The 24,881-nt window shown below is 51.7% G+C and overlaps 1 protein-coding gene and 1 pseudogene across 2 annotated transcripts; one reads left to right on the top strand and one right to left on the bottom strand.

Annotated features, from left to right (window-relative positions):
• The first annotated feature begins 250 nt into the window (after positions 1–250).
• LOC122227651 lies at positions 251–17,604 on the top strand (annotated as a pseudogene).
• Positions 2,948–22,259, bottom strand: FAAH (fatty acid amide hydrolase). 2 transcript variants are annotated; one of them, XM_042952278.1, is made up of 15 exons: positions 21,856–22,259; positions 13,491–13,604; positions 10,890–11,024; positions 10,526–10,659; positions 10,242–10,448; positions 9,950–9,990; positions 9,602–9,726; positions 8,619–8,744; positions 7,987–8,084; positions 6,170–6,269; positions 5,844–5,884; positions 5,026–5,065; positions 4,442–4,550; positions 3,730–3,875; positions 2,948–3,353 (listed from the first exon to the last, which is right to left on the bottom strand). In XM_042952278.1, the coding sequence occupies exons 1-15, from the start codon at positions 22,048–22,050 to the stop codon at positions 3,225–3,227; spliced, it is 1,740 nt and encodes a 579-aa protein (XP_042808212.1). In that variant the 5' UTR covers positions 22,051–22,259; the 3' UTR covers positions 2,948–3,224. The 2 variants fall into 2 exon arrangements, with proteins under 2 accessions (XP_042808212.1, XP_042808213.1); XM_042952279.1 differs by lacking the exon at positions 10,242–10,448.
• Positions 22,260–24,881: the final 2,622 nt, after the last annotated feature.

Below are 24,881 nucleotides of genomic sequence, written 5' to 3'. Positions count from 1 at the left end.
CCACATGCCAAGAAGATAATGGTGAGCAAGACAACGTGCAGCTCTCAGGAAGCTTGTTTGAGTGGAGGAGACAAAAAACCACCATATAATTCCAGATAGCATCAGTGCTACAAAGTACAAAGGGTAACACATTAGACAGGGTCAGACAAGCTGTTTTACAAGTGGGTGATCAGGGAAGTGACCCTGGAGCTGAGTGTTCCAAGCAGGGGAAACTAGTCAGCATAACACAGAGGCTCTGCAACAGGAACCAGCTGGAGATGATCAAGAAACAGAAAGGTGCTCGTGACTGGAGCACAATGGATGAGAGAAAGAGCCACCGGAGATGAGGCTAGAGAGGTAAGCAAGGGCCCTATCCCACAGAGCCTTGTAAGACAAAACGAGGAGACTGGATTTCATTCTGATTCTGGGTGTGATGGGAAGCCATGAGAAGGCTTGAAGCAAGTGACTCAATCGGATTTACACTTTCAAAGCATTCCCGCTGGTGATTGCATGGAAAGTGGACTGGGGACCAGGTGCAGATGGAAGCAGGGAAGCCCCATTCGGTTACTGCACTGCCAGATGGGAGGCAGGTGGCATGGACTAGAGAGCTAGTGTAGCAGTGAAGATGGAACACAGTGGCTACTCACTGGCCCCGGGCACCACCTTCCCCACTCCTTGGCAGCATTTACCCCTTGTCTAACCTTTCTCTGAGCCCTAATCACCCAGGAGCGGATGTTTGAGTTAATGTCCAACCCCCAGAGTTAATGTCCAACCCCCAGAGTTAATGTCCCACAAGCCCGGGAGCCTCTTGAGGATGGAAGTCAAGCTTGGTAGAGCTCCAACACCACTGAGCACAGGCTGGGAAGGTCCACACTGGGGCTCAAAGGGTGAATCAACGAAGCAGTGAAGGATAGAAGGACAGGTGCCTCCTCCCTGCAGCCTCAGGTCTAAAAGCACAAGGATATCAGTAACCAAAGAGAAAAGTGGGGCAAGAGGAGAAAAGTGGAGGCAGGTGGTTTTATGGAACGATATGAGACAAACTGACACTGCAGTTACACGGAATTGGGGGGAAATGCAGCACTACCTAACTGTCTCGACCTAGCTGTCTATGTGGGTTGGGACCTCTGGACATTCACTGGCTGCGGTGACCACCTCCCCCACCCCTCAGCAGCATTTGACCCTTGTCTAACCTTTCCCCAGGCAGTGATCACCCAGGTTGCTGATGTGTTTGTGTTAATGTCCAACCACCCCCAGAAGCCCTGGAGCCTCTGGAGGATGGGAGTCAAGCTTGAACTGAGCACAGGGCTAGGCAGGGCCACCCACACTGGCCTCCAAGGGCAAATCAATGAAGCAGTGAAGGCAAGGACAGGCACCCTCGCCCTGTGGCCTTGTGTCTAAAAGCACAAGTTTATCAGTAACCAAAGAGAAATGGGGCAGGAAGAAGCCAAGGGAGGGGTACAGGCCAGGGCACAGATGATTCTATGGAATGATATGAGGCAAAATGACACAGCAGTTACAAGGAATCTGGGCAAAGTGCAGCAAGTATCTGGCTGTCCCAATCTGGATGTCCATGTGATTTTGGTCTTGAAGTGTGAGGCCTCAGGCGGAGCAGGGATACCACTGTCAGACAGTGGAGGTGCCCCTGGCCATGTAACCTGGAAGGCAAAGTCCCTCCAAAGAAGTAGGAAAATCAGGGTGGAGAAGGAAGCCTTGGGAAGGCAGCTTACCCTGAAAAGAATCTGAAGTGGGCCAGATAGGGTTAGGACCCGCCTGGCCTGAGGGCTTAGGCTCAGAAACATCTTCTGCAGTAAGTAGGGGAGTTAGAGCTGGGGCCAGGGAAGAGTGAGCTCTGCTTAGCGGGGCCAGGAAGTCCCCAGACTAGTCATAGACTAGTTGCCCACCCGCCAGGCAACGCAGTCCTGTAAAAGGTGGGCTGGCAGATTGGGCAGAGGTGAGACTGAGCTGAGACAGCTCACTTCTAACCCAACTGTCAATTCCCAAACCACATCTCTGCCTACCCCTAGGCCACAGCCCTAGCTCAGGCCTCAGGCTCCCTTCCTCAGATTAGGATCATGAAGCAGCCTCCTTATCCCTCTCTAGGCTCTGTCCCCCAAGTCTGTGCTCTTTGCTGCATCTGTGTGATCCTTTAAGAGCTCCCCATTGCCCTTGAGACAGAAGTCAAATTCCTGAACTAACCCCCAAAGTCCACCTTGATCTGGCCCCCACCTGTATCTCTGCTGCCTCTCCTGTACCCATTCAATACCTCCATCTACCAAACTCATCGTGGTCTTTTGGGTGTGTGGCTCCTTATCCCTCGGATGTCCTCATCCCCATCTCAGCTTCTGGAAACCTTCTACACTCAATACATGTCTTCCTCCTTCAGGAAGCCTTCCTAGAACAATCCAGTCCTTGGCCAGCCCTGTGAGTGCTACCAGATCGCCTTGTCTCATGCTCTCTTCTCGAGGCCTATGGGCCCCCTCCCCACAACAGAGCCAGCTCAGGGCCAGCCCTCCAGACTCCCTGCTGCCCTATGCCCAGCCCTTTGCTGGCCGCCGAGGACAAAGATACAGCATTAGGGTCCCTCCTGTCAAGGAGAACCAGCGTACTAAGGGAAGCAAACCCACCCACAGATGCTCACCACAGAGAACAGACTGGGAAGAAACAGTCCACCTAGTCCAGGGCTCAGAAGAAGGAGGGAAGGCCTTCTTGGGAAAGAGGGATCTGAGCTAGGCCTCGAAGGATTTAATGGTAGAGGAGCAGAAAGGGCATCCTTGGAGAGGGAAGGAGCAAAGGAAAGAAGAAGAGAAGGGCAATGCTTAGCAAAGTAGGGCTTTGTCTAAGTGAGGGGACAGGGGGATGGGTGAGGTGAGAAGGCTGTGTCCCTCCTGTGGGGGATGGGAACCATGAGATTGCTGAGGCTGGAGTAGGGCTCAACCCCCAATGCCCTGACAATGATGGCCAGAGAGCATACAGACTAGAAACATTTCTTGACTGTTAGTGGGCTTTTGCCCATGTCACACCCACTGCCTGCCATGTGGTGGGCATGTCAGGGCAGAGGGAGGGATCAGAAGGCAGGGCAAGGTCCAGACTCAGGGCATCTGTGCTTCTTGTAGAAGATCAGGGGAGGGGTACATGGAAGCCTCTGGCCCAGGCTGAACATTTCCTCACAGGGTGGCAGCTGTGCCCAGACTAGGCTGGGCACAGATCGAGTGGATCTCAGGTCCCCAGAGCCCAGTGGGTGGCAGTCAGGATGGCTGCTTTTCAGGGGTCATCAGTCGCTCCACCTCCCGCATGAACCGCAGACACAACTCTTCTTGCCAGGGCAGAGCCACACACTGCACGGCCACGGGCAGCCCCACGCTCTTCTTCACGGCCTGTGAGGGACACAGGTATCAGGATGGGAGGTAGAGGAGGCAAGACCCCGCGAGGGACCAGAAAGCACCCCAGCTGGAGAGGAGGGGCAGCATGGCAGGGCCGGGCTGCTGTCCTTCAGGTTCTCTCATGAAGAAAGGTGAGCGAGGGGGTGCCTGGCTGGCTCAGTCAGTAGAGTATGTGACTCTTGATCCTGGGGTCATGAGTTCGAGCCCCAGATTGGATGTAGAGCTTACTTAAAAAAGAAAAGGAAAAAAAAATGCAGGCAAGGACTACATGCACTTATGCTGCTTCCTTCACAGCAGCCAGCATTGGGGTGCGGGTGGGAGTCCAGGGGAAGGGGGACCCTGGGGGCCAAGCCAGGCCCTGTGGCCTCACCTTCTGTAGCGCCTTGTCCCAGATATCTCCAAAGTAGCCCTTGTAATGTTCCATCTGAGCCTCGTCCTCAGCGGTCACTGTGGTGACAGGCACCACCCCCGCTGGGAAGTCCAGGCAGTTGTAGAGCAGAGTGTAGCTGACAGCCGCTGAAACACAACACAAGTGGCTACAGCAGGCCAGGCGACCTTCAATGCCAACTGTCTTCTCTGTACCCCAGCCTTTCATCCCGGGAAATGGCACCCTGCCTCCACAGACAGAGAGGGGCTCTCTCCCAGGGCCACAGAGATTCAGGTGAGTGACAAAGCTCAGGAATCCAGATTCAAGGTAGGCTGGAGAGCCTGCTGGGGCTTGCCCTGTGCCCTTGCCCATGAAGCTTCCCCACCTGGAATGTTGTCCCTATTTTCTTGGCTTATCTAAATCCCACCTGGACTTTAAACGCCACCTCCCCAAACCATAGACTCTGTAACTCAAGATCACCAACTTCAGTAGTGCTGTGAACAGGGAGCTCATTCCCACCCAGGACATCCCACATGACTCCCATCTCTCCAGCCAGACTGTGAGCTCCCCAAGGGCAGGGCCCTCCCCAAGGGGTATAGCCCTCCCCCAAGGCTCCTCTTCTACTTCCCAGCAGCCTTCTGGACACTGGGCCGAACTTCCAGAGGAGGAAAGGCAGGTGGGAGTGTCAGGGGTGTGGTGGGGCAGCAGGCCTCACCTGTGGCCCTGCCGGGAGCATTCAGGTTCAGAGCAGGGCCCAGCATGGGGGTGAGCAACACATCCAGGTCCAGTGCTCTCCACTGGGCAATCACAGAGTTGCGGTACACCTGGGGAGGATGCCAGCAGGAGCCCTTGGACCCAGCCCATCACAGAGACTCTCTAATGAAGGGACTGTGGCCAGGGTGGCTCGGGCCCCAGCACCTGCCCCTGGATCTGGACTAAGCCTGGAAGGGATGGAGGTCCTTGGGGCACACAGGCATGGCCACTCTCAGGCAGCATCAGTTGCTCCACCTCCCACACGAATCATAAACATCATTTTTCCTGCCAGGGTGGGGCCACGTAGTGCCAGACAGCACCAGTGGGGGCAAAGAGGCAGCCAGGACAGGAGCTGACTGACCCAGTCCCTAAGGATGAGCACCTAGGCAAGTGAGGATCACAGACCAGTACAGGGAGCAAAAGGGGGAATGACAGGCTACTCCAGGGGACCAGAGGGATCAGTGGCCAAGAGAGTCCACTGGTAGGTGTCCTGTCCAACTCCACCCCATCCCCCACCCTACTCCACTCTAGGGGCTCTGACCTCACCTCAATCTCGTACTGCAGTTCCCAGAGCTTTCCAGCCGACCTAGGCAGAGGGAATGAGGTCACTGGCCATGGGGATTTGCAACATCAGACTCCTACTCCTAACACCCCCCCCCCCCCCCGCCCCAGATCTCAATCCTCCATGGGCGCTTCTCAACTATGGGAGCTCTGAGGCAGATGCAATACAAGGGAGAATTTCAAATCCCTAAGTTCATGCCCTGCTGAGAAAATCAGGCCCCAAGAGGGACTTAGGCTATGCCACTTAGTGACTTCACAGCACAGCCAGGACCATATCAGGCCTGATTCCCAACTACCCTTAGTACACAAGAGAGGCCAGAGCTGCCGAAGGTCCTAAATGCCTGGCAGTGAGAGAAGGGGCAAGTCCAGAGGATGTCAGGGCCTAAAAATAAGGCCATTTATGCCCTTTTCCCACCCGAGGCACTAAGGGGCAGGCAGGACCCAGTGAAGCTCAGTTCATGTCAGACCTCCAAGAGCAGCGTCTCTCACAGGTTCCCAAGTAGCCCCCTCTCCCCTGTGCCTCTACATGCTTCCTTTCCTGGTCCTTTCTACCCATGCATAGCCAGGTCTTCTCCTCTCCAACCCATCCTTCCGTGATCCCTTTCAGGCTCCTCCTCTCTAGCCAGACCTGGACCCTGAGAAGGCAAACTTCAAGGTCCCATCTGAAAGCCACAGAGGTTGCCACCCTGGCTGGGCCACTTCCACCTCAGAAGCTACTTCCCTCATCTCTTCCTGTCAGAAACCACTTAACCCCAGGTCAGGGGAAGAGGGGGGTGGGATCTAGGCATAGGAAATGTCCTTACCGGGACTTCATACTGCCAAGAAAGGCTGCCATCCTCGGGAACTGCCAAAGGACAAACACAGTGTTAGTGACTCAGCTTTGGGCTGAGTGCAGCCAAGCCACCTGTGCCTCTTTTCCTTCTGTCCCTTCCCCCAGGTCCCAGGTCAGCACCTCTTTTAGCACACAGGCTGGCTGAAGATTGCAGGGCATGGGGTGAGGAGTATGGGTGGGGGTTGGAGAGAAGAGGAAGCCATGCTCACCCAAACCAAGAGAGGCTAAGGCGAGAGGGGAAGAGCCCCAGAGGTCCCCTGCCAGCCCACCCCAACCCTCCACTCCTTGTGCCCTCACCAGAGGCTTTAGCAGGAAAGCCAGCAGTCCTTTCAAACACCTGGGTATCTTCAGAACTGAGATCAGGTCTCCCAAGCAGGGGTCCACAAAATCACCTTTGCTGGGAGACAAAGGGTCCAGTTCAGCATTTCCTCCCCAGGCCTCCCTCCTGGCTTGGGTCCAGTCCAGCACTCCCTACTCAGTGTCATCTCTTCGGTGATACCCTCTAGACTCCCTCTTCAACAGACTCTGGTAACCACTGGTCTCCAACCCCTTCACCTGCCTCCTTTTATTTATTTTTTAAAAGATTTTTCTTTTGGGGCGCCTGGGTGGCGCAGTCAGTTAAGCGTCCGACTTCAGCCAGGTCACGATCTCGCGGTCCGTGAGTTCGAGCCCCGCGTCAGGCTCTGGGCTGATGGCTCGGAGCCTGTTTCCGATTCAGTGTCTCCCTCTCTATCTGCCCCTCCCCCGTTCATGCTCTGTCTCTCTCTGTCCCAAAAATAAATAAAAAACGTTGAAAAAAAAAAATTAGAAAAAAAAAAAAGATTTTTCTTTCTTTTTTTTTTTTCTTTAATCTCTACACTCAACATGGGGCTCAGAACCACAACCCTGAGATCAGGCAACCCCGAGATGCTCTACAGACTGAGCCAGCCAGACACCCTTATCTGCCTCCTTTTAAACACGTGACTTGTTTCTGCTGATCACTGGGATGCCTGGACTCCACTCCACACTGGAGTTCCCCAAGGCAGGACTCTGTGTCTCCCTCCCTGGCAAACTCAGCTTAAAGCAATAAGGACTCAATCAGGGCAATAGCTCCCTGGCCAGGGCTTGGCACTGAGAGTATCCCCTGTAAATGCTGATGCCAGCCTAGAGGTACAAGCGGAGCCGCCATGACTCTTGTTTCTGAGGCTGTCTCTAGCTCTAGAGTTCAGGGAAAGGTCTCAGGAGGCTGATCCTAAGGGTTCATTCCCAGGGCCAGAGTGAGGGGCAGCCCCTTCTGCTGAAGACTGGACCATACTCAGCTACGAGAGGAAGTCAAGTCAGCCCAGGCACATGACCAGGAGGCACCTTCACAGATCTATCTTCCACTCCTATCAACCCTTAAGGACCAAAGGCTTCTCTAAACATGAGCTCTTTAAAGTCCCTTAAAGTAGTGGGGTGCCTGGGTGGCTCAGTCAGTTAAGCGTCCGACTTCAGCTCAGGTCATGATCTCATGGTTCATGACTTCGAGCCCCAAGTCGGGCTCTGTGCTAACAGCCCAGAGCCTGGAGCCTGCTTCGGATTCTATGTCTCCCTCTCTCTCTGACCCTCCCCCATTCATGCTCTGTCTCTGTCTCAAAAATAAATAAAAAATAAAAAATAAAGTCCCTTAAAGTAGGCCTGGCCCAACCCACCCACTCCTACTCTACAGAAGAGAAAACTACTGAAAAGGCAGACTTGGCTCAAGTCAGAAGAGCCTGGAGTCACAGCATGATGTCTAGATGTCTCTCTTCCTGTTTCATCCTGCCCTTGTCTCCCAATCTTCCCCAAATAGACAAGCAACTCCCCTGACCACCTCCTACCTCCCAATGAGCTCCCATCAATTAAGCTCTGCTCAATCCAGCCTCTCCTTGAGCCGGTACCTTTCTAAAGTCTCCCTGGCAAAGGATCTCCAGGCTCAGTCTGCACAATTAGAGGGGCAGAGAGGTCCCTGCCCAGAATTCTCAGAGCTTCTTTGTGTTCAGCTGAGGCCTGTCTCCCATTTTCTGCCAGATTGGCCCACACTGGGAGTAACAGAACCCATTGCTCTCTCTGGGTCTAATGTCCCCACCCCAGACCCCAAAGTCCACATCACTCACAAGTTCTGTAGGAAGCTGTGGCCACCATCACTGAACAGCCCACCTGTTGAGAGGATCTCCAGAGCATGGGGTATATTGCTTGGCAGGAAGGGGATCAGCTGCAAGATTAAGGAGTATAAGGCCCCCACACCTAAAAACCCTTGACTGCCACAACCCCCATGCTTCCCAGGCGGCCCTGAGGATGGACTGGACCAATCCTGCCTGCATGGTAGCACCCCCTGGAGCCACAAAGGCAGCCTTACTGACCCATGAAAACTCCCTTAAAATGCATTACCATGAGAGAAGTCAAGCCAAGCCATACATGAACTAACTTGTCTCAGATAAGCAGAGTAGAGCCCATTGGCTCACCACCCTGGGATGGTGGGAATCTCTGGACAGTTGTGCACCACTGTTTGTAGTTGATGAGAGCCTCCCATATAGCACTCACATATCCCCAGCACAGGGCTGAGTTCATCACCAATCACTTAACCTAATTAATATGATCAGCCCTCTATCTATGGTCCCGCAGTTCCCATCCCAACCACAGAATAATCAGGGTGAGAGGATGCCAGGGACAGGCGGCAGCCATGGGTACCAGGAACGTTTCCCGAAGGAGGGGCCACACCAGGACTTCCAGGTTCCCACAGCCATACCGTGTGGCCAGCAGCCTCCAGGCTCTGCTTCGTCTCCAGCAGGGCCCGCTTCATGGCCGGGGTTGGTGTGGTATAGTTGTCGGTCTCATAATACCCCACACGCAGGGGCTGAGAGCTTGTGTAGACCTGGGGGCAAACACAGGAGTCAGAATCAGGTCAAGAGAGGGCAGCCCAAAGTAGGGCTCCCAGGGATCTTAGAAGCTACTCAGCCCCAAACACAGCTGAGAAGCTGCAGCCTGGATCCCCGGAAAATGACTGTCTGAGAGGCCAGCCCTTTCTGCCTCTGACCCTTTCACAAAACACCTTCACAATGACTCTGCAGGAGGGGCCCAGCAAGGATGAGGGTTCCCATTGGTCATATGATGAAACTGAGGCTTTAGGTGTTGATAGGAAGACGGGCAAACAGGCCCAGTACATACTGACAACACTAGGTCCAGAACCCAGGCATCCTGAGCCAAGGCCCTCCACTGCCTGTTTCAAGAATGCAAGTCCTGGCTCCCATGATAATTTGTTCCAGACCTCATGAAAGGGACCTCACCTCCTCCTTTCCTCCCTTTCAGAAAGGGGTTCATGAACCACTGGGTTGTTAGAATATCTTCTGCCAAGGAGCAGGAACTCACCCCACCAAGTCCAGATATTCTGCCTACCAAGAAACACCCAAGTTCTCCCTCAAGTTGTTCTCTGAGATGCGTCTCCTGTTTCTCGATGACTGCAGAAGAGGCTGGGGTCAGAAGGGGGGGCCTTTCCTCAGCAGAGGCCCCACCCCACCAGGCCAGTTTGGAAGCTTCAGGGTCTCCACATGCAGGCAAGAGCTCCATCTGGTGGCTGACTGCAGAGAAGTTGACCCTGGCTGCAGACCCTTGAGGGTGGGTTTCAGGAAACAGAACCTCCAAGCCCTATCCACAATGCCAAGGGGCTGCTCTCCGGGCTCAGGAGCACCAGTGATAACCAAATTCAACCCCATGCCCCCCAACCCTGCTCACCTCCTCCTTGAAGGGCAGCGGGGGCACGGCAGCGTCCAAGCGGAACATGTCCTCACACAGTAGCGCTCGCAGGCACAGTGCTAGGCTTTCCACATCCCGGGCCATGGGGCCAACTGACATTTGCACTGTGGGGCAGGGAGGGGAAGGAAAAAGATCACCCTACCCTAATGGGCTCTGGGGCACAAGCAAGGGCTGGGACATGGCCTAGGAGTGTGAGCAGAGACATGGAAGTAGGAACTCCCACCTAGACCAGGCTGGGAGCCAAACACTGCCCCCAGGAGATGCAGGGTAGAACTGGATCAGGCAGACCCCCCTCCACCAGGGCACTGAGGGAACCCCAGACCTCACCTGCTACCTGTCCATAGACACAGCCCTTCAGGCCACTCTTGCTGGATAAGAAACACAAAATGTTGGAAACAGGAAATGGTCACCCTCTGCCCAACCTCAAACCCATACAGCAGCTTAGAACTCTCACCACTTTAGAAAGTAGGAACCAACACCAATGGTGCTGTGACATTCCCTCCCAGGAAAACCCCAGAGTGAGGAAATCCTTGCCTGGGGCCTAGAGAGGTTGAGAGCTAGGCCAAGATCATAGAGCAAGAGATCCAGGAGCTCCCTCCACCCACCACCCACACCATACCTGATGCGGTTTCCCGTGGGCTTGAGGCCACAGATGCCACAGAAGGAGGAGGGAAAGCGGATACTGCCTCCGATGTCAGTACCTAAGCCCAGGGGGGAGCCTCCACCCGCAATGAGGGCCCCTTCACCCCCAGAGGAGCCACCTGGGCTCTTAGAGGACTTCAGTGGGTTCAAGGTCTGGCCAAAGAGGGGATTACTGCAGTCATAGCTGGGGGAAGCAAGAAAGGGTCAGCTCAGGTCACACTGGTGCCAATGCCCCTGCCCCCACCCGGCACCCAATCCAACCTGAACATGGACTGAGGGATGTTGGTGTGCACGAAGGGCACAGCGCCCTGTAGCTTCAGCACCTGCACCACCACACTGTCACACTCTGCAGGCATGCTCTCGTTCAGGCTCAAGCCCAGTGTTGAATCCTGGCCCTAGAGGGAAGGATAGGCGCCAAGAGGTGTACAGCTGATGGATCAGGGGCCCTTCAGCAGAGGGTCCACTCTTACTGCCATCTCACAGGCCAAGGCAGAGCACACCCATGGTCCCTCTCAAGGCCTCTGGACCTGATACTTCCTCTGAGGGCCCAGGGTAACCCAGGATGCAGACATGGCTGGCAGGGGCAGGGGTGGGGATTGAAGCCTGATGTGAGGCAAGAGCATACCTTGTAGCTGAAGCACTCCTTGAGGCTCACAGGGACTCCATAGAGCAGGCCCCGCTTTGGGGCCTGGGACAGCTGAGTCTCACAGTCTGCCAGGTAGGTGGTCACACAGTTGGTCTCTTTGTTTACTTCCCAGGCCTGGAAGAGGGAGAAATGGACACAAGGCAAAGTGAGATTGGCCTTTTTAAAAAAAAAAAAAAGAAAAATTGTGGTAGAATATACATAACATGAAATTGGCCTTTCAAAGTATACCCAGGGAAAAACCAGCAACATGGCCCGGAGCCAGGAGGGCAGAGAATAACTTAGGGCCCACCACCCATCTCACTGGGGACCTCTAGTCCCAACCTCACCCTGGCAGTCTCTGGCCTCAACCCAAAGACAGAGAGAGTAACTCCAGGGCCAGGGCACAAACAAGGCACGCAAAGGAGCAAGACACTGGCCTCAGATGCTCCCCAGAGGGGATGAGCTGGGAGGAAGATGACCTCTGGCCGCTCCACCTCCTCCCCTAAGGTACATCTCTGCCTGTGAAGCAGTCAGGAGGAACCAGATAGGGGCAGATCCCCATCTCAGCCCACACCGGGAGTCAGCACAGAGCGAGACTAGAGCCAGGTTCCAGCCTCCCAGAGGCCAGCATGTTCTCTCCTGCCCCAGGCCTGGCCCACACCTGCCCCAGCTAACCCTCCCCTTTCCCAGAAACTCTTGAATCTGATCATGAAGTCACATAGAGGAGTGACTGACTAATACCAATCACTTAAAGGGATGGAAGCCTGCCTAAAAGGAACAATGCACTAACAGTGGCCATCTGCCATGGGGTCTTTCCATAGCCCTCAAACCACATTCCACAAGGCCCTATGGGAGGGATAGACCAGGGCAAAATGATACACAGCTTTCAGTAAATACTCCTGTCCCTGTGAAACATCTGAGGAAAATGGGTGTGGGTCCCATTGCCACAACTTGGCACATGAAATCGGTCTCCAGGCTACCCAAGGCAGGCAGGGAAGAGGCCAACCTGTGACGAGAATGCTCACTTGTGGGTGATTACGAAGGGCAGCAACTTTTCAGGGGCATTGACAGAGGAGACGCAGCACAGTCTGTCAAGACTGCCTGTGTCCCCCCGGCACAGCCAGTGCGGGGGTCTGCATACAGTCCTCTCTCCCCATACAGCCAATCTCCCTCACTCTCTGCTGCAGTCACTCACACCACTGTCACACACCCATCAGTCACCCGGCATGCATGTCCACCTGCCTAGTGGTCATACCCACTGTCACACACTCTGTTTCAAGAAATTACACACAAGTCAACTCACAAAGCACAATTCTTTTTCTTTCATTTCATTTCAAACACATTCCTTGAACACTTACTGTATGAAAGCCAGTAAGTATTCAGCACCAAGTACAAAGACAAATGAGACAAGCTCTGCCCACAAGGAGCCACAGGGGAAAGCAAAGGATAAGACAAGCCCTAGGATGCCATGAGAAAATGTGTTAGAATGTTAGAAAGAGAGGCACCCGGGTGGCTCAGTCGGTTAAGTATCCAACTCTTGATTTCAGCTCAGGTCATGATCTCACAGTCATGGGATCAAACCCCACATCAAGCTCCGTGCTGAGCATGGAGCCTGCTTGGGATTCTCTCTCCCTCTCTCTCTGCCCCTCTTCCCTCCCTCCTCCTCCTCCTCCTCCTCCTCCTCTTCCTCCTCCTCCTCCTCCTCCTCCTCCTCCTCCTCCTCCTTCTTCTTCTTCTTCTTCTTCTTTTTCTTCTTCTCCTCCTCCTCCTCCTCCTCCTCCTCCTCCTTCTTTCTCTCTCTCTCAAAATAAATAAATAAACATTTTAAAAAAGAAAAGAAAGAAAGACCACTGAAGAGGGAACCCTAACTCAGGCTGGGGAGGGTCAGGAGAGGCTCCCTGGAAGACAGCCTCTTTCTCTGAGCCCTGAAGGTTCAGCCAGCAGTGCCTGTTGCCCCAAGAGGGGCAAAGAAGAGGGAGAAGAGAAGAGGGAGAAGAGGCTTCCAGGTAAAGGGAATCCCACAGTGCACAGTGTGGCAGGCTCTGGGTGCCAGGGAACCGTAGGCAGCTGAGCTATTGATGCCCACACTCCGGAAGGCCTTGACCAGACAGGATGCCAGAGACTGAAAAGGAGCAGAAGAGCAGAATCTAAAGAACTGGAGACCTGAGAGGGAATCTGGCCAGGAGGCTGGGGCCCCACCCTGGAGGGAGATGGTGGTGGCAGACCAGGGTGGCTGTGGGGGACGGGAGAATGGGGACAAGGGGATGGGCCAGAGAGAGCTATAGAAAGAGAACAGACCACACTTGGTGACGGATGGGGTGGAGGCGGGAGCGAGAGGGAAGTCTGGGCTGAAAGCCAGGCTTTTAGCTAAGACAAGATGCTCAGTGTTGCCCTCTCACCAACACACACACAAAGTCAGCCTGCCTCTCCCTCTCTCTCAATCTCTCTCTCTCTCTCTTTTTCTCATGCACACAGCTCCTGGCAGCCCCTGGCACTGTGGCCCCACCCTGGTCCCCAGAGAGAGTAACTCCAGGCCAGGTTTTCCCCCCAGCCTTTGCAGAGAGAGGGAGGATCCAGGCAATCCCCAGCCTAGGGCCTTACCTTTCCTACGTAGGTGAAGAGTGCAGCCTCCGGGGACAGCTCCGCTCGCTGTAACTTCTGCACCAGCTGAGTCAGGGGCATGGCCAGCAGTGCCTCTGAGTCCAGGTCGGGGTTCTGGGGAGACACCTCAAATAAGTACCCCCTTACCCCACAGGCCTCAAGTGCCTACAGCTGACACTTGCGGCCCATGCCCCTAAGTCCCCACACCTGCCAAAGCAGATGCTAACTGTCACATGCCAATCCACGACAGACATGCCCACCTGCAGCTCTGAGACCAGAAACTGTGGCCCAGCCTAGGCAGGCACTTGTCACCTATGGACAGGACAGATATACCTCTTCTAGGAGGTTATCAGACGGGGTGCCCTGGGAGAGGCCATGCCCAGTATGATTATTAAACCATTACGAACTACCACCACTGACAGCTGCCAACTGCACCATGCTGCTGCACTCTGTTCTGACTAAATCTTGCTACCATTCCCATCGCACAGATAAAGAAACTGAGGCACCGGAGCGCCTAAGTGGCTCAGTCAGTATAAGCGTCTGACTCTTGGTTTCGGCTCAGGTCCTGATCTCATGGTTTTGTGAGTTCCATGAGTTCCAGCCCTGTGTCAGGCTCCATGCTGGCAGGGTGGAGCCTACTTGGGATTCTCTGTCTCCCTCCCTCTCTGTCCCTCCCTCACTCTGTCTCTGTCTCTCCCAAAATAAATAATAAATAAACTTAAAAAAAAAAAAGGAAGGAAGGAAGGAAGGAAGGAAGGAAGGAAGGAATTAAGGCACCAAGTGGCTAAGTGCATCACCTAGGACCATACAGGTAAACTATAGTTCTCCGCCCACTCAGCATAGGCTGTCCACTGGCTGTCCACCTGCACCTAACCACTCAATCCCTGGCAAGGGAGATGAGAAAAAGAAGACACTATCCTGGGTGGTTGGGGCTGTAGCTAGAGGCTCACACCTAAAAGAGAGGAGTTTTTCATTCATTCCAGATACATATTACCAAGCACCATACTAGGCCCGGGGATCCAACAGTGAACAAAAAAGGCACGTCCATGCTTTGGGAAGCAAGCATGTAATTAATAAGTAAACAAGAATTTGAGATAGTAAGAAATAACTTGAAGAAAATAAAACCTGGTGTGGTGAGTGGGTGGCACACAGGTAGGTAGAGGGTGGTCAGAGAAGAGCTCTCTGAAGGAGGAGGGACATTTGATCGCACACCTGACTGCCAGACCTTGAAGGCTCCCAGTCTCTGGGGTCAGCCTTTGCCTGAAAACCCAGCTTGCTCCCTCCTCAAAGGTATTGAGGCAATTAGTAAACACGGTCAGAGAGAGGGTCTCTGAATCACAGCCACCACTTTCCACCCCCACTCTCCTCTGCTCTTGCCAAGGTCACCAGGGACCTCCTGGTGACAAATCCAAGAGACACTCCACTCTGATATTTGCTCCATGTCTCACTGAGGTATTCCAAGCTATTGAGACCACATACCAGCTCTCTTCAATTGCCTCCTGGGCACGGAGATACTACCCTCCCTGGTTTTTCTCCCGTTTCTCTGCTACTTGTCATCCATTTATTCAGTTAGTCAACAAACATGTTCTGAGTACCTACTATGTGCCAGGGACTACGTTAAGGGCTATGAATTTAGACTTAACCAAGATAGACAAGTCCCTGCTTTCAGAGCCTACATTCAAGAAAACAAACAAGTTAACAAATAATGGACAGATCATGGGAAGTATGAGAACACAAGAACAGCTGCTGTGATGGAAATAAGAGATGACTGACTCAGATGGGATGGTCAGGCCTCTCTGAGGAGGTGACATTTCTTTGTGTGATTTGAAGGATGAGAAGGAGCCAGATGTGGGAAGAGACACGTTCTTCTGGGTACCTCTTCTTCCCTCCCTGATGCTGGGAGAAGTGAATCCATCTCGTGGCTTCCACTCCAGGTTCTCCACCTAACCCACGGCCTCCTGACCCTCCACCCAGCCTGACCCAACTGAGCTCTGGTGCTCAGGAGCTATTCCCATTGCCGCCCACCCTTGTGTCCTTCTCCCTGAGCTCGCTGCTCCCCCACTTTCCACCATCTCCTGTTCCACGTACCCTTCTGCAAGGAAGCGCTGAGTCCATCCAGGTGTTAGAGTGCAAGAACAGGCCAGGGCCCTGCCCTCCCCCTCTCCCCCGCATCCAGATCCAATTAGTCATCCTGTCCATCCTTTCTTTCCTGGATCACACAGGGCCACCTTAGCGGTTATCAAGCCCAAGCCATCTACCCACCCTTCCTGCCAGGCCAGCCAGTGCAAAGCAGGACTGGCTGCTCCTTAAGGTCTCTGTCACACCACAAGCTCCAGAGGTGTTCCAGGAAGTGCTTCCAGGCTGTGTTCCTGTCAGACTCCTCCACATCCTTCCATGAGATACCACCTACTCACACCCTCCACACACACCCACCACAGAGCCTTTGTACCCCGGAGTTAACAGCAGGAACACTCTACCCCCTTCTCTTTTTCTTAATTTATTTTTTATTAAAAAAATTTTTTTTAACGTTTATTCATTTTTGAGAATCAGAGAGAGACAGAGCATGAGCAGGGGAGGGGCAGAGAGAGAGGGAGACACAGAATCCGAAGCAGGCTCCAGGCTCTGAGCTGTCAGCACAGAGACCAATGAGGGGCTTGAACCCACAAAGCGTGAGATCATGACCTGAGCTGAAGTCAGATGCTTAACTGACTGAGCCACCCAGGCACTGCTCTACCCACTTCTCTTAATTTGTTAAACAGATATAATACTCACTTGGGATTTTATATATATTTATATATATATATATATATAATTATATATATTATATAATGTAAATATATATATAGTATATATATACATAAATATAATGTATATATAATATATATATTGTATATATACATAAATATAATGTTTATATAATATATATATTGTATATATACATAAATATAATGTATATATAAAACATGTAGTGTGTGTGTGTGTGTGTGTGTGTGTGTGTATATATATATATATATATATACATATATATATATATATATAATACAGGGAGCCACAAAGCAGAAAAAAATAGCAGAAAGAAAGGCCACCTGACCCTGTCTTGGGGGATTGGGAAGGCTTTATTGAAAAGTGATACTCAGGTGAAAGGTAGAGTATAGTTGGCCTGGCAAAGAGGGGTGAGGACAAAGAATGCTCCAGACAGTAAGAACAGCATGTGCAAACTGCTGTGATCTCTCCCCACATACACTAGATAATCCCTGGTGATACATGTTTTAAAAACATATACAAAATGAAAGCGCTCTCTCTCTTCCAGCCATCCAAGATACCAAAAGGAAAAAAGGCCAAGGGGAAGAAGGTGGCCCCAGCCCCTACTGTTCTGAAGAAGCAGGAGGCCGAGAAGGTGGTCAATCCCGTTTGAGAAAAAGCCCAAGAATTTTGGGATCAGACAGGACATCCAGTCCAAAAGGGACCTCACCTGCTTTGTCAAATGGCCCCACTACATCCAGCTGTAGTGGCAAAAGACTACTCTACAAGCGTCTAAAATTGCCCCCTGCAATTAACCAGTTCACCCAGGCCTTAGACTGCCAAACAGCTCCTCAGATGCTCAAGCTGGCCCACAGGTACAGACCAGAGACAAAGCAAGAAAAGAAGCAGAGATTGTTGGTCCAGGCTGAGAAGAAAGCTGCCGGCAAAGGGGATGTCCCCACTAAGAGGCCGCCTGTCCTTCGAGCAGGGGTTCATGTGTCACCATCTTGGCGGAAAACAAGAAGACTCAGCTGGTAGTGATGGCACATGATGTGGATCCCATTCAGCTGGTTGTCTTCCTGCCTGCCCTGTGTTGTAAGATGGGAGTTCCCCACTGCATCATCAAGGGGAAGGCCAGGTGGGGCATCTGGTCCACAGGAAGACCTGCACCACTGTCACCCTCACACAGGTTAACTTGGAAGACAGAGGAGCTCTGACTAAGCTGGTGGAAGCCATCGGGACCAATTACAATGACAGATATGATGAGATCCACTGCCACTTGGGAGGCAACGTCCTGGGTCCAGAGTCGGTGGCTCGCATTGCCAGGCTAGAAAAGACAAAGGCTAAAGCACTGGCCACCAAACTGGGCTAAGTAGACGCTGTAGTTTTCTGTACATTTAAAAGTAACAAAAAGTTCTCTTTCAGCCAGAAAAAAAATATATATATATATATATACATACATACACAAAATGAAAATGAACATTCACCCTACCCCTGGGACCACCCTGCCCAGTCCCTCTCTGAAAAGGAAACCATAGTTAATGGTTTCTAATGAAAACTCACAGGGAAAAAAAAGTTTATGAAAAGCTCACCATGTATGTAATTGTTTTCATATATTCTATTTTTGTACAAAAGGACTATGCTATATACACAGTACTTACTACACCTTGCCTTTCTCGCTTCGAGTTGAAAATAGCAAGATTGCTTTATTTTTTTTTTTCTGATTACATAAGTGTGCTCATTATAGAAAAAAAAAAATGCCTAAGAGTATGGGGAAGAAAGTAAAAATTAGCTGAGAGCCCACCACACTAGAAGACTTGCCACTGAGAGTGTGGTCACCACCATTTCCCACCTTGCTACAAGGTGCCACGAAGTCCCTGTGAGCCTCAGCTTGAAGCTATCAGCAGGTTCTCTCCATTTTTAAAAAAATTAGCACAAATTTTAATTCTGTCCTATGTTCTTCCATGTTGACAGCTGATGACAGCACCGCTAACAGCTATTTTTAAATCTTCAACTAGTTATCAGGCAGCTGAGACATTTTTTCTTTCACAAGACACCAAAGAAAGTCTGCACCTCCAGGAGGCCAGTCTACAAACACAGGGGAAATTAAATTTGTACGGAGAATGCAGGGAAGTGTACAAATAAGTTGTAACTAAGCATTCGGCCACCTAGTAGCATATTCTTTCTCAAGGGAGGGATACTATAGCTATCATTGAATCACTGCCCCTCCTCCAGCTGTCTCTCCTTGAGTCCCCGACTGTCCTAATTTCAGCTGTCCTACATTATCCTCCATGTCTTTTTTAGTTTCCCTCATGGTTTTTATCACCTTTGTTTTATTTCAAGATATCTTTTCCATTTGGTCACACAGGCCACCGATAGTGGTCTCAACAAAAACTACATTCACCCTCAACTCATCTACTGAATCATTTTGTTTTAAAGTCAGGTTTCAAGCTGGGCTTGGAGAAGGCCAGGAGATGGAACCACACATCAGATCCAGTTGAAGGAAGTGGCATTTGTTAAGACCAGTGGAATTCTGGCAAAAGGGGTTGTTAAGAAATTTGTTTTGGGGTAAGACCACAAGTGCAAAGGCACAGAGGCATGAGCAGGTGTTCTGGCTTATCTTTTCCAGCCATGAGATTCTATTGATGGTAGTTCTTCTATTCAGTCTAGAAAGGATATTGACACTCATTCAGGGGGCAGGGTGGGAAAAAAGTGGGCAAAGAGTCGTTACAGGTTAAGCCTCACGTGGTCAACAGAGAGTTACCAGAAACAGGCCTCCCTCCCCAGTTGCTCTATAGTCGAGAGAGGTGAACCATTTTGTGATGATTCTGGAGGTGATTAGGATTCCCCCTCCTCCAGCAATGCCTGGGAACACTGGTGGTATCTAGGCTCCCAGCTAGCTTTGTCAGGAGTCTATCAGGCTGGAGCTGTACTACCTGCTGCTGTATTCCCCTGGGGCCTGCCCAGGGCCCTGCTTACCTCACTGCCCCTTACTATTCGGGGCAGGCCTGAAAAAGCCCCAGAAGAAAGGCTGCTTATACAGCCTCAAAACCCACATTCCCATCATCCAGAGACTCCAGAGCCAAGCAGAAAGGCACCTTAGGGGCAGGAGAGAGGAAGGAGCTCGTCCCAAGGTTCCAAGGGATTGAGTTCAGCTAAACCACCTACTTCTTAACTGCCCCCAAGGCCTTTCAGAGTTACTGTTATCAAGACCCTTACTGACTGCTCAAATGAGACTCCTGAGATACTTCTCCTTTTCCCCTCCACAGTCACTGGAAAATCATAGAGTACATTTTGCTGTTTACCCACCTGGAAGAGCCAGGCTTTGGTGTTCTGACACCAGGCTCTCTTGCCCCGGCGAGGGTATGTAAATAGCTTTTTGTATTTCAGGCCCATAATCTCTACCCTGGAAATTTTGGTTATTCTCTTTTTTTTAAAATGTTTATTTATTTATTTCGAGAGACAGAGAACAAGCAGGGGAGGAGCATAGAGAGAAGGAGAGAATCCCAAGCAGGCTCCGCACTATCAGCACAGAGGCCGATGCGGGGCTCAATCCCACAAACCAGGAGATCATGACCTGAGCTGAAATCAAGAGTCTGACCCTTAACTGACTGAGCCACCCAGGTGCCCCTGGAAGATCTGGTTCTAAAAAAATAATGAGGGGCGCCTGGGTGGCTCAGTCGGTTAAGCGGCCAACTTCGGCTCAGGTCATGATCTCACGGTCCGTGAGTTCGAGCCCCGCATCGGGCTCTGTGCTGACAGCGTGGAGCCCGGAGCCTGTTTCAGATTCTGTGTGTCCCTCTCTCTCTGACCCTCCCCCATTCATGCTCTGTCTCTCTCTGTCTCAAAAATAAATAAGCGTTAAAAAAAAATTTTTTTTTTTAAATAATAATGAAAGGTGGTTGCTCCAGAGGGGACCTGTATAGATGCTGGTGTTTGGAGCTGAAGTGAGGAAGACCTACCCTTCTACCACGTCGCACCCCTGCCAGCAGGTGGGTGTCTTGTGACTGGGAGGGGAGTTCAATAGGCAGGAACAGTGGGCAGACTGCTGAAGCTGCCCCTGCACAGTTCTTGCTGGCTGGCTGCAGTTCGGGCTATTGCTAAAGAACTCGGGCCTCAGGAGCAGTTGAGGGTCTCCAGGGTGAGCCGGGTGTCACTGCAAGGATCCCTGAGTGGGGCACCTTGGAACTCATCCAGAGAAGGAGGACTTAGGCAGTGAAGAACTTGTGCTCAGGTAGTAGGGTCAGTGGCCAGTGTGGACTGAACATCTAAAAACTGACTGACAGTGGGCTTTTCAGCAAGGTTGATGAATAGAGGCTGGAACCAGATACATATTTATTTCAACAAATAAATAAATATGATATATCCTGGCCCAGAAATGGTGTGGAGTAAATCCATACCGGCTAAAAGACACCGTGATCAAGGCTGCACCCTGGGCCTGGCATCCTAAGGCCTGGTCTCCCTACCTAATATCCCCTCCCTGCTCTCCTCCACTGGAATGAGGCTGGAGAGTACCACTGGGTGTGTAGGTTCTAGTTCCAGCTCTGCACCCAACTCTAAAATCACAGCATCTGCTAAAAGCAATTTTCTGTGACTCCCTCCCTGACTCCCACCTAGGCACATCCTCCTGACACCTGCTGTGTCCCCAGTCACCTGGAATGCTTTCCCACCTGCCAGATCTGAATCCTATCAAACACAAAGCCTCACAAACAATCGTGGCAAGTTTTTCCTCTCACAGTACATAAGAACTTCTCCCAGAATTTATCATTTTGACTTCTAACTGGGTCCAGCGTCTCAAACACCTTGAGCGAAAGCCTCGTCTTCTAGGCCCCTCCCCAGCACCTATGCACACACTGAGCTGAACCAGAATGAGAAAACCTTGTTGACAGATCACCCAGGGAAGGGCTGGAATTACACTTGCTTAAGGAAAGGGGCCTGTAAGGGGTTAGAGCAGGAGCTGGGGAGACTTCTATTCCAGCCCAGCCCCCTTTGCACTTGGGCAAGTCCTTTTCTGGCTCTCTCTTAGTATCATCACACACAAATCAATGACTTTAAACTATGAGCTTTCCGGATTCCCTTGGCCATGACTCTGTGATTACAAAGTCTTAACCTGAGCATCATATTGGTTCTCATGCTTGCATTTTAGCTTTCTAAAAGTCTTGAGGGGCACCTGGGTGGTTCAGTCGGTTGGGCGTCCGACTTGGGCTCAGTTTGTGAGTTCAAACCCCGCTTGGGGCTCTGTGCTGACAGCTCAGAGCCTGGAGCCTGCTTCAGATTCGGTGTCTCCCCCTCTCTCTGCCCCTCCCATGTTCATGCTCTGTCTCTCGGTCTCTTAATAATAAACATTTTTTAAAAAATAAATAAATGAAAGTCTTGAAATTCTTTGGCACCGAGCAAAGTTCCTCTCTCTTTGACCCAGTGCGGCGATGGCCTTTGGTCTCCCAGCCTCCCCTCGGCTCTACCTCAGAAAGAGTATGGAATGTATTAGGGCAAAGAGAGGTTCCGAACGTAAAACCTGCGCGGCCCGCCACCTGCCCCTCCGCGCGCCAGTGCGGCTGAAAATGCTGCTAGGGATACCCCACCCTGTGCCTCCCCACACACACCACGGGACCCCAGCGGTCACCTGGAGGCGGAAGCGCTGCGCCGACTTATCCATGGTCTCCAGAGCCGCCCGCTGTTTGCGTCGTGCCCTGGCCCCCGCGTCCCGCGCCAGCCGACGACTTGACCAGCGCAGGGCCACGGCCGCTGCAACGAAGCAGCAGGCCAGGGCAGCCACAGAGGCGCCAGGGAACTCGGCCCACAGTTCGTCCAGCACCATGATCTCCCGCCGCCAACTGTGCGGAGAACGGCAGACGAGGGATCAGCACACGCGCATGCCGCCGCAAAACCCGGCCTGGATCGGCCTAGGATCCCGCGCCCCCTCTGCGGGAAAGGGGGTTGGAGGACGCGCGGCCGCTGGCCCACGGGCCAGAGGCGGATGGTGCGCAACCGTCAAGGTGAAGCCCGGCGACAGGTTTAGGGTCACTCCTCGCGTTCTCCCGCACCCGGCCGGGAAGGGCGCGAGCGGCAACCGTGTTCCGCGCGCGCCCTCGGTAAGCCTACGCCCAGCGCACCTCACAGCCCCAGCTTCCCGGAAGACGCGGCCGGCAAGAGCCCTCTGCGGGGAAAAGCCGGCCAAGAGGACGAGAGCAGCGACCGATTGGACTCGAGGACCTGATAACCCCACCCCCCCCACCCCCCCCACACCCCCCCGCAAACAGTTCAGTTGCATCTTTCTTGGAGACCCTCCCAGGATGCTCACTTCTCCCACCCTCAGAGCTTCCAGGGGCACAGGAAGTTTCCCTGGGGAGCCCACCTGCCGCCCCCTCCCTTTCCCCAAATCAGGGACCACATGTCTCTCACTCAAGGCTCTTCATGGCCAGATCATTGATCACTTGTCCTTTTGCTCGACCACCTCCCCTTCTCCAGTCATGGGCCCTCCTGGATTTTACATCCAGAGAGCAGAAGGAACACCTGACCAGGAGTCTGGGGACCTGGCACTCTTCCAAAGAGGGGATGGGGTGGGGGGTTAGATACACAAACAAAATACTCCCACCCAGGCCTCTATCATAGGACTTTCTGTTTATGTGTTTTATGTCATTTGTCCTCCCAACAGACCTATGAGGAAGGCATTTTTATTAACCTTATTTTCTAGGTCAGGTAACTGAGGACAAGAGGGGTTAAGTGACTTCTGTGGTCACACACATGGCTGAGTGGGGACTCAAACTCAGCTCTAATCTCAAACCATTGCTCTTAACCATCAAGCAGTACTACCATTACTGCCCCTGGAAGTGAAACTCTGTGGGATGTGGTGTGGGAAAGTGCTTTGTGGCTGGAAATGGCGCCTGCTGAAACACTCCGCTGTTACTCGGGTTCTGTGTTTACTTCTCTGAACCTGTGCCTTAACCTGTAAAAGGGGGGGTGGGGGGTGGGGGGTGGGGGTGGTTATAATGCCTACCTCACATAATTGTGAGCAGTGTGTGAGGTCCTTTATGATTGGTGCCTAGCACGTAGTAGGCCCTGTGGAAATGTCTGACTGAATGAAAGGCCCACCTGTAAAAAGCCTAGATGTGTTAACCTTAAAATGAAAACTATCAGTTATTTTAACAGCAAAGTGGTGTATTCTGGAATAGCAGAGAGTTGCAACTCCTGACAACTAAGCCTGGCAAAAACCACAGGCAAGTCTAGGAAACAAAGGAGAGGAAGTTCTTTTACAGAGGAAAGGAGGAAGTTAGGAGGGGCTATTAGAAACAAAAAGTCCATTGAAGAAAACTGAGAGTTTGAAGTATAGTGGCTTTTCATTGGCTGAATTGTGGCATTGTCTCATTGGCTGGGCAGCTGCTAGGGAGAAAAAAACCCTTTTTCCTCCAGCTGGGTAATAAAATTTTATAAGGTGTGTCCCTTCCTGTTGGGTCTGCAGTTGGGGAGTGATAGGGCATGAGAACTCTTCCTTCTGACTCCACTTTTTTTTTTTTTTAAGTTTATTCATTTATTTTGAGAGCAACAGAGAGCATGAGTGGGGGGAGGGGCAGAGAGAATCCCAAGCAGTGGCACCACCACCCCCTTTGCACTGTCAGCATGGAGCCCAACTTAGGGCTCAATCTCATGAACCATGAGATCATGACCTGAGCTGAAATCAAGAGTCAGATGCTTAATGAACTGAGCCACCCAGCCACCCCTTTGACTCCACTTTAAATGAGGTTTCCTAGGCCACCTAGCTGGCTCAGTTGCTACAGCGTGTGACTCTTGATCTTAGGGGTTGTGAATTTGAGCCCTTATTTGGTGTAGAGTTTATTTAAAAATTAAATAATAAATGAAGTTTCCTTTTATTAGTTCTCACAAATGATATTGGAAGAATCCGGACCTGAGGGTCTTGTAAGTCACTGTCAGGCTCTTGAGCATATTCTGGAGGCATTTAAAGCCTTGTGTTTCTAAGTCTTCAATCCCAGTCGAGTGCTGCTGAGTTCTTACTTAGCACTCATGGCCCTTTTTGTAAGTTTTCCTGGACCTCAGTTTCCCTAGGAGAGCTGACAATGCAGGATGATGGAAACCCCAATCTGAAATAGGTCTTGCAAGGTCATCTCACCCCATCTCCTGATGGAATAAAGGGATTCTATTCCTTGACTCAACCCTTTGCTTTCTGGGTGATCTCAGGTAACTCAACTTTCTTTCCCTTTTGTAAGGTAAAAAGCATTCTTTCTGACACACACTCCCTCTCACAAAGGAGAAATTAAGATTATAGTTATGGCAGGAGGGCGACTGGGTGGCTCAGTTGGTTGAGTGTCAGACTTCAGCTCAGGTTATGATCTCATGGTTCATTGGTTGGAGCCCCAAGTCTGGCTGTCTGCTGTCAGTGAATGGCCCGCTTTGGATCCTCTGTTCCCCTCACTTTCTGCCCTCCCCCGCTCACGTTCACGCTCTCTCTCTCAAAAATAACTGAATATTAAAATTTTTTTTAATTATAAAAAAAGATTATAGTTATGGGGAAACTAAGGCCATTCTGAGGTTTAATCACCAAGTTTATAACCTGCTGTGAGTTGGACCAAAATTTGCAGGGCTTCTTTGTTTCATTTTTTAAGTTATTTGTGAGAGAGAGAGAGAGAGAGAAAA

This window comes from Panthera leo, chromosome C1, assembly GCF_018350215.1.
Source record: "Panthera leo isolate Ple1 chromosome C1, P.leo_Ple1_pat1.1, whole genome shotgun sequence".
NCBI classification, from domain to species: domain Eukaryota; kingdom Metazoa; phylum Chordata; class Mammalia; order Carnivora; family Felidae; genus Panthera; species Panthera leo.
Note: the sequence above shows the minus strand (reverse complement) of the source record. Positions and strands in the feature narration are given on the sequence as shown.